The sequence below is a fragment of the Prosopis cineraria genome, unplaced genomic scaffold (genome assembly GCF_029017545.1).
Source record: "Prosopis cineraria cultivar Desert tree isolate PC_DT_omini unplaced genomic scaffold, ASM2901754v1 PC2, whole genome shotgun sequence".
NCBI lineage: Eukaryota > Viridiplantae > Streptophyta > Magnoliopsida > Fabales > Fabaceae > Prosopis > Prosopis cineraria.
Genome location: NW_026555333.1, coordinates 41,900,983 through 41,910,274, shown reverse-complemented (window position 1 = coordinate 41,910,274; position 9,292 = coordinate 41,900,983). Strand labels below are relative to the sequence as shown.

The window sequence follows — 9,292 nt, the reverse complement described above, 5'->3', positions numbered from 1 at the left end:
GAAGTCTGGATGAAGAACAGATGCAGTATGGAGGAGGGAAGGATAAAAAAAAGAGAGACCAACGAGGAGGAAAAAAAAGAGCATAAAGAAAAACGTCCGAGAGAGGAGGAGAGAAAAGTTAGCTCCTAGAGGCAAAGATGGATGAAAGGGTTTGCTTCTGGATCTTGCTGAGGAGTGTGAAGGAAAGAGAATGAATGAGGAGAGAGAGGAAGCAACACAGAAATGCAAAGGAGAGAGAAGAAGAAGAAGAGCCGAGAGTGTGGGAGAGTTCTGTATCTAGATATTGTGGCACCCTACGACTACGTATTTACATAGGATGAAGACCTAGGACTTGAGCATTTCAATACAGAGAAGCACTTAAAACTGATGAGAAAAAGAGGAAAGGTGATCGTGAAGTTCATAGAATAATAAAGGAGGAATTAGGATGCTTACACAGATCCTCATCTGCCTCCTTGTGTAGCCTTTATTGAGATTATGGCTCATGTTTTCACGAGATGCATGGCATTGTGTGTGACATATGATTCAAAATGATCTAGTCCATGGGTAGGGTCTTGACTTCACTCTCAGAAAATGCATCGAGCCTACATTAATACAGGTTTAGTTAAAATATTTTGCTTGAATAATTGCTAATGTGATTATGGCTGTGATAAATGTTGTGTGTATATATGTTGTAGAAAGGATAGGTGAAATTTGGTTTAAATTTTTTTTAATATGGGCATGTATTGAGTGAGTGTTTGTTCTGACTTGGTGATTAATGCATGTTTAAATCCATTTAAATGCTTAAAGATAGATTAACAATTTGATTCTTCAAAATTGTGATTTCATGATCTTACTACTTACATTATGAGAACTATCCAAATTTAGGTGTTTGATGATATATTAGGAAATATAAGAGTATGTTCTCAAGTTGAAAGCATCGGCTAAAGGTTATGAGTTTGAATCACATTTTTATTCCAAGTTTTCATGGATCCCTGTCCAACTACATATGAGACTAGATATGATCCTATACCCTTAGCAATCAAAGAATATGGTTTAATTGAATTATAGTTTCTTGGTATTTGAAAATTTATCATTATGCTTGCTTATTAATCATGAAAACTTGTTAATTTCATGTTGATTGTTTTGGGTATGGTTTGATCATAATATTAATCTCTCCGGCCTTTGATTTATTTATCATGTGTGATTTTAAGAATCTACGTAGACAATTAAAATGATTCTGTATCGTGAAGATCAATAAGATTTTGCAAATATGAGGATCAATTTTGTATACAATAATATGGGTTCCAAAGACTCATCATTAAAATTAATTCTCTTTTTATAATTAATAAAATATTTAAGTCTCATGAGAGATTTCAATAATCTTCATAGAGAATTAAATTAAGTGCATTATTGTGTGGGATAATAAATCCTCACAGAATTTTGCAATTATTAATTTATATAGTAAATAAATGATTTTTTGTAAATAAATTATAAATGCTTTTTTAATAAAATTAATTAATTAAATTAATTTATTAAATCTTTGGTCATATAAGATTTTTGAATATCTACGAACCTCTAAAATAATCATCTTACCGTGAAAGTCAATAAGACTTCACAAGTATAGCGATTAAGATTTTTATGTTTAAAAATGTAAATTGTATAATTACGCATTTAAAATATATTTAAAATATACATTATTTAAACCTTTATTGTGTGAGGATTTTGAATCTTCACAGATATTTAGGATAATTGTATTACCGTAAAAGTCAATAAGGCTTTAGAGGTATGATGATTGAGAGTCTTTTTTTTAAAAAAAAGTTTATATGTACATACATGCTTAAAAAATTATTAAAAATATATGCCTAAGAATATAAATAAAAAAATTAAGTTTCTAAATTCTTTTATTGTTTGAGATTTTAAAATCTCCACAGATATATAGAATAATTGTATTACCGTATGAGCTAATAAGACTCTGCAAATATAGCAGTTAGATTTTCAATCATAGAATATAAAAAAATAATTTAAACCCTTTACCTTTTTCTTATTCCAAAAATTTAAAAAAGTAAAGAAAATAATTGAAATTAAATCACTTTTTTGCAATTTAAAACACACATATCAAAATTTTAAAAATTGTTTTATTTGCAAAAATAGTGAATTATTTCTAATTAATTTATCTTCAAAAATATTTTCACCAACAACTTATAAGCTCGAACTACGTGGACTTTGATCCCCATCACAAGGTACGTAGGCCTCGGATTCAGATTCTGAGTCAAGTCCTTCCTCGTAAATAAATAATATTTCTTACTTAATTCTTATCATTTTTATATCAAACATATGAATATAAAAGATAATTAAAATGATTTTAAAACCATATTAATATAGCACAACAACTTTAGGTAACCGTTCTCATGAATCGGGTGTTGTGGGGTGCCTAACACCTTCCCCATACTCAACCGACTCCTGAACCTATTTTTTGTTTTTGCAGACCATCCTTATCCTCCATTAAACGGTTTTTCCAAGATTTTCCTCAAAATTTTAGTGGTGACCCCTATTTTTTCGATCTTCTTTCCGAAGGCTGGAACCTCTGCTCTTGCGCCGTTTGCGTCACATTTTTAGCTACGAGAATTACTGTAGTGGGTGTTCAAGTTGATCCAAGCAAAATTGTAGCCATTAATAGCTAGCCAATTCCTAGATCTATTCAAGAGGTTCGAAGCTTCCATGAATTAGCTTCTTTCTACAAGAGGTTTATCCATAACTTTAGCTCTATTATTGCCCCACTTACAAATTTCACCAAAGGAGAGCAATTTCAGTGGATAGAGCAAGCTTAGAAAAGCTTTAGGGAGCTTAAGAAAAAGTTAACTGAAGCTCCCATGCATCTTAGCTCTTCCCAAATTTGACCAAGTGTTTGAAGTTAGTTGTGATGCTTCCAACACCAGCATTGGCATTGTCCTAAGCTATAAGGGCCATCCCATTGCCTTTTTCAATAAGAAGCTCAATGGTGCTTTCTACTTATGATAAAGAATTCTATGCCATTGTTCTCCAACATTGGAGTCACTATCTCTTGAATAAAGAGTTCATACTCTTTTCTTATCACGAAGCCCTCAAGTATTTGAATTCTCAGCAAAAGATCAACCACAAGCATGCCCATTAGAGTAAACTCTTACAGTCTTATCCATTCCTTATTAATAATAAGGCTGGAACTTTGAACTTCGTAGTTGATGCGTTTAGCCATCAACATGTGTTGCTCACAATAATACAAGCTAAAGTTGTTGGGTTTGAACTTGTCAAATAGTTGTACCAGGTTGATCCTGATTTTTGAGGAGTTTTTGAAGAAACTATAAATCAATCTTTCCACCCATTTTATAGACATAAAGGGTTTTTATTTAAGGAAAATCCTTATGCATTCCTCAGGGTTCCTTGAGAAAGGCCATAATTTGGGAAGCACATGACAGTGGCTTAGTCAGACATTTTAGATGGGATAAAACAATTGACCTAGTAAAGGAGAAATTTTATTGGCCTTGACTTGAATGGGATGTAAACAGGCATATACAACTGTGTAAAATTTGCCACTTGGCCAAGTCCAAAGGTTAAAATACCAAGTTATATATACCTTTACCAATTCCAGAAACACCTTAGGAAGATGTGAGCATGGATTTTGTTTTGGGTTTACCACGGACTCAGAGGTAAAATGATTTTTTCATGGTAGTCGTGGATTGATTCTTAAAAATGGCTCATTTTATTCCATGCCAGAAGACCAATGATATTGTGCAAGTAGTAGATTTGTACTTTAAAGAGATTGTTTGTCTCCATGGCATTCCCAAAACTATCACCTCTAATCATGATGTTAAGTTTCTAAGCCACTTTTGGCAGATATTATAGAAGAAGATGGGAACTAAGCTCTAATTTAGCAGTGTCTGTCATCCCTAGACAGACAATCAAACTGAAGCTATAAATAGGGTTCTTGACAATCTTGTTCAAAGTTTCGTGGAGAAGAATTTGAAGTAGTGAGACTTCATCCTTGCTCTAGTTGAATTTACCTATACTAACTCTGTCAACTAAGCAACTGGGAAGTGTCCATTTGAAGTTGTTTATGGCATTCATCCCGTTAGTCCACTAGACTTGACACCTTTAATTAACAAGCAACAATATAGTTCTGATGAAGATCAAAGGGTTAAGGAAATTAAGAAGTTGCATGAACAAGTTTGTGAATGAATATAGAAGAAGAACTTGAGATACAAAACTTAATAAGTATAAGAAATATCAAACTTTTAATGTGGGAGACTTGGTTTTGATACATTTGAGAAAGTAACATTTTCCTAAATAACCACACACCAAGTTGCCTCAAGAGTTGATGGTCCATTCAAGATTGAGCAAAAGATCAACAACAATGCTTATAAGGTGGAATTGCCTAGTTCTTATAAAGTGTTTGCCACCTTCAATGTTGCTTATCTATCTCCTTACATTGATGATGATGCCAAATTTAACTCGAGGTTGAGTTCCATGGAACCCGGGGAGGATGAAATAGAATGACGGCAGCAGTGAATGGAAGTGGAAACGCTCATCCATTCATGTCAGTTGTAGCATCACCATTAATGAAAATAAAAAAATGTTTGTAATCTGCCATTTGCCATTTATTTTCTAGCTATCAATTTAAGCATTAGAGTAGTATAAATAGGAGCCCTCATTTTCCTTGTAAGCATTGAAGATTGAAAGTAATAAACCAAAATTTGTTTCCCATTCCATTTCTGAGCCAATTTTATCAAACATCTTATGGACATTAATCATTAAACTAATACCAACCTTTCTTTTTTCAAATTTCATTTCCCAAATTTTTAAATATCCATATTTGAAATAATCTAGCTGTCCAAATTTTAGTCCTTCAACACAAGTAAATTTTAATACCCAAAGAAAAACAAATTCCCAATTCCATATTGTTTATAGCTAGTAGAAGAAAAAGGAAAAATCCACAAAATTGAACAATCTCAACCCAAATCACACGCACATAGCAAAAGGAAAGAGAGATTGAAGCTTCCCACCTTAGGTAGCCAATAACAAAAATTTAAGAACAATGCACAATTATATCAAAATAATGTATTGTTGCTTTAGTAAACTATATTGTCTTATTTTATCATAACTAAATATAATTCTTGTTAAACAATGTTCAATTTGTTTTGTAGGCATGAAGCAGATCTTATAACTAATATAGTTGAAGTGGTATGGATTTATTTATGTTCTAAGTCACCATCTTATGATCATAATCTAGTTGGAATTGATTCAAAAATTGGTGATATGATGCCATACTTGGAGATTGGGATGGATGATGTTCTTTTTGTTGGGATATGGGGTCTTGGTGGTGTTGGTAAAACAACTCTTGCAAGAGCTATTTTTGAAAAATTCTCTAAAAAGTTTGACATGCATTCCTTTATTAATAATGTGAAGGAAATTTCAAAAACAAGAGAAGGTCAAATTTCTTTGCAGAAAAAGCTTCTTTCTGACCTCAAAATAAAAAACTTGGAAATTTTTTATTTGAGTGATGGAAAGAAGAAAATATGTAGCCGAGCTCGCAATGTAAAGCTTCTTCTTGTCCTCGATGATGTCGATGATACGAGTCAGTTAGTGAATTTAGCTGAAAGTCCAATGTGGTTGGTAAAGGAAGTATAATAATTATAACAACAAGAAATCACCACGTGCTCACCTCCTCTAGAGTGCAAAGAATATATGAGATGAAATCGTGAAAGAAGATGAATCTCTTCAACTCTTTTCTAACAAAGCATTTGACAAAAATCATCCTAAAGATAATTATTTGGAGTTGTCGAAATTTGTAGTTGAATATACAAGGGGTCTTCCTTTAGCACTTGATGTTTTGGGTACTTTTCTTTATAGAAGAAGTATGGCTGAGTGGGTGGATGCTTTAGATAGATTGAAGCAAAATCCAGATGATAAAATTCTTCAAGTACTTGAAATAAGTTATGAAGGCTTAAATAAAGAAGAAAGGACAATATTTCTAGATATTGCTTATTTTTTAAGGGAATGGAGGAAAGATGCGGTAACCCAAATTTTGGAAAGTTGTGATATTCATCCAACAATCAGAATAAAAGTTTTGATTGAAAAAACTTGTTGAAATAGAAGATCATTTTGGAGGCTGCATTTTAGAGATGCATGATTTACTTCAACAATTGGGTAGGCATATTATTGATCGAGAATCTAACAATGTTCACGAGCGTAGCAGGTTGTGGTTGTCAGAGGACATCAAGCAAGTATTGAGAAGTAACAAAGTGACTGCCTTGTTTCTAAATCTCTAAATTTTGTTGGAATACATATAATTCTTTTTAAATGCTTTATTTCCTTATAATTTCATATTGTTTTCTTAGTAATTAACAAATATTTTTTATTAGGGATCACAAGCAATACAAGCTATTGTTGTGGATGGAACTCAAGATGAAGTTGAAGTACATAGAGAAGCGTTTTCATGTATAAGTAACTTTAGATTACTCATCATCCTAAGGGGACGGGATTTAGTTGGTAGTCCCAAATGCCTTCCTAGTTCATTAAAATTTCTTGAGTGGAAAGATTTTCCTTTTGTTGATCTTCCGCTTGAAACTCCTTTGGACAAATTTGTTGCTATTAAAATAAATTCTTACAAAATAAAGAGACTATGGAATGGAATACAGGTGAGATCGATTATTCATGCATTATTGTTTATCTTATGTGTGTGTTCATATCCACTACAACCAAAAAAAGTCTTTCGGAATGTTTACTTTTACCATTTTGGAGCATTTTCAAAACACTCCAAAAATAGGTGCTCGTGTATATATGGGAAAGCTTATGAAACACTCCCATATGGTAGCCCTACGAGAGCTTTTTTTTTTTTGGTTAACATCAATATCAATGTTTTGTCTTTATTAATAAATTGTTTATCTTTTGTGTGTGTTCATATCCATTACAACAAAAAAAGCCTTTCGGAATGTTTACTTTTACCATTTTGGAGCATTTTCAAAGCACTTTGAAAATAGGCACTCCTGTATATAGGGGAGAGCTTAAGAAATGCTCCCATAATATAGTGCTACGGGAGGTTTCTTGTTAACATCAATATCAATGTTTTGTCTTTATTAATATGGAAGATTGATTTTCAATATTGTTTTGTTTGATCAGTCTATGAAAATGTTGAAGCATATCAATCTATCCTATTCTTGGGATTTGACAGAAATTCCAGACTTCTCAGGAGTTCCAAATTTAGAATATTTAATACTTGTTGGGTGCTCAAACCTTGTAAGCGTTCATGCCTCGATTGGAAAGTTAAAAAAGCTTGTTCGTTTGAACTTGAGTGGTTGCAATCAGCTACAAAATCTGCCAGGAAAACTAAAATCAGAATCTTTGATGGAGTTGAATCTTAGTTGCTGCTTTCAAGTTAAAGAGCTCCCAAAGTTTGAGAAAGGAATGAAAGAGTTATCATTTCTTGATGCAAGCAGTACTTGTATAACAGAACTTCCTGAATCATTCGGATACCTTACTGGACTTCAAGAGTTAAATTTGAGTAACTGTGACTTTCGTAATGGATCAATCTTTGATCATTTTGGAAATTTATCATCACTAATTGTATTGGATTTAGGAGGGAATGCTTTTGTTAATTATTTACCAGATGGTTTCTTCTCTAGTCTTTTTCTGAATGGTTGTCGGCTCAAGTCACTGCCTAAACTCCCGCCACGGTTAATTCGATTGGAGGTAATGCGTCCTTATTATTTAAGGGACAATCAATCTTTAACAAATGATCAATTATGGAATTTGGTTGCATCACTTAACCATCAGGTATGTTTGTCTAACTACAATGCATTTATTGATTTGTGTATTTTTTCAACTACACACACATTAATGTAACATGACTATTCTTTTATTACAGTATCGTAGTCGAACTAGATATGCAAGTCCATTGCTCAATAACATTAAGGTAAGCCTATATCCTTAGTATTTTTTTTTTTAAAACATGCTCCCCTTATAGGTAATTACTGTTAATGATAGTTTTAATGTTTTGCAGCCAGAACATCTTCCTCAAAGAGATTTTTTTGCAATTTTTTCCGGATCTGACATACCATCATGGTTTCCAAATAAAGAGCATGCTGTGACTACGCCTGAACCTTTTCATGATCTGGTCAAAGAATTTATGTCATCCTTTTATGATGATCGTTCGCATGAATGTGTAATGAAGGTGGACATACCTCAACATTTTCATGCAAGTGAATGGTCGGGAATCGTTGTATGTCTCTGTGTATCAAAAGATATCTACCATAAGCTATCCGGGGTTGAATATGAAGGTAATGACACTTGTTGGATTTCGTGGAGCAGTAAAGCTCTTGAAGATGAAGATTATATTTACAAAGGGTGGGATCATTGTTTCCGAGTGATTGACTATCCTGACAAAAAAATATATGTTGATGATAATGGCTACGATGATGGTGCCGAAGTGACTAAATACCTCTGCGTAATGGTGTTGGAATTAAATGAGAAAACATGTTGGCAACATCTAACACCTCATAACAATTCAATTCACATTAGACTTAGACTTCATAGGCCAAACGTTAGTTGGGATTTCAAGATGTTGGGATGGGGATGGAGGGTATTATGTAAAGAAGACATAGAATAGTGGTGCAACTCCACTGGCCATGATTTCAACAAATTAACTGAAGCAGCAACAGAGGTTGACACTTCTCAGGTCTGCCTTCCTGACTCTGTCTTATCAAGAACAATAGAGGTACGTAGACATTGTGGAGCCAAGGCAAGACAAAAGGTGAATAATATATAGGTAATAATTACTCTCTTCTTCATCGATCGTCTCTTCTAGTACAATCCTTTTATTATGCTCTAACCTTCAAACATTCATTTAACGAGTTTTAATTTCATGTTGTTGGAAACATTCACAGGTGATGATCTGTAGAGCAAATACATCCATTGAAGATATATCAAGTAGTCAATGTTCCTTCTTTGAAGGCAATCAATGGTTTGTTATTGGGACAACTTAGATATACACTCATTTTCCTTCTCTTCCTCCACTCATTTTTCTGAATTTCAACGTGATTATTGAAGGGGCCAGGAAACTATATCAACTTTAAATGAGAAAAAAATATTAAAAATAAGTTTTTGACCGTTCTTTCTTTTTTAAAAAATTAAATCAATTTCATATTTACAACTCATGCACACAGGTTTCTCCTATCTTTTTCATCAATGATCTCCTCATCATTCAAAACATTCCTTTTTATTCTTAATTTGTTTTAAGTTTTCTTTCATATTGGAATGCAATAAGATGCCTCCCGTGCTTAAA

The 9,292-nt window shown here is 32.9% G+C and overlaps 1 protein-coding gene across 1 annotated transcript; it reads left to right on the top strand.

The window, feature by feature from the left end:
- Positions 1-7,110: 7,110 nt before the first annotated feature.
- On the top strand, positions 7,111-9,052 carry LOC129300904 (disease resistance protein Roq1-like). Its single transcript, XM_054939509.1, has 4 exons — positions 7,111-7,785; positions 7,877-7,924; positions 8,012-8,776; positions 8,895-9,052. The coding sequence occupies exons 1-3, from the start codon at positions 7,135-7,137 to the stop codon at positions 8,615-8,617; spliced, it is 1,305 nt and encodes a 434-aa protein (XP_054795484.1). The 5' UTR covers positions 7,111-7,134; the 3' UTR covers positions 8,618-8,776; positions 8,895-9,052.
- Positions 9,053-9,292: the final 240 nt, after the last annotated feature.

Coding starts and splice junctions, on each gene's coding strand:
- LOC129300904 (XM_054939509.1), top strand. CDS start 7,135: ATGAAAATGTTGAAGCATATCAATCTATCCTATTCTTGGGATTTGACA. Junction 7,786..7,876: donor TTGCATCACTTAACCATCAG/GTATGTTTGTCT, acceptor CTTTTATTACAG/TATCGTAGTCGAACTAGATA. Junction 7,925..8,011: donor CATTGCTCAATAACATTAAG/GTAAGCCTATAT, acceptor AATGTTTTGCAG/CCAGAACATCTTCCTCAAAG.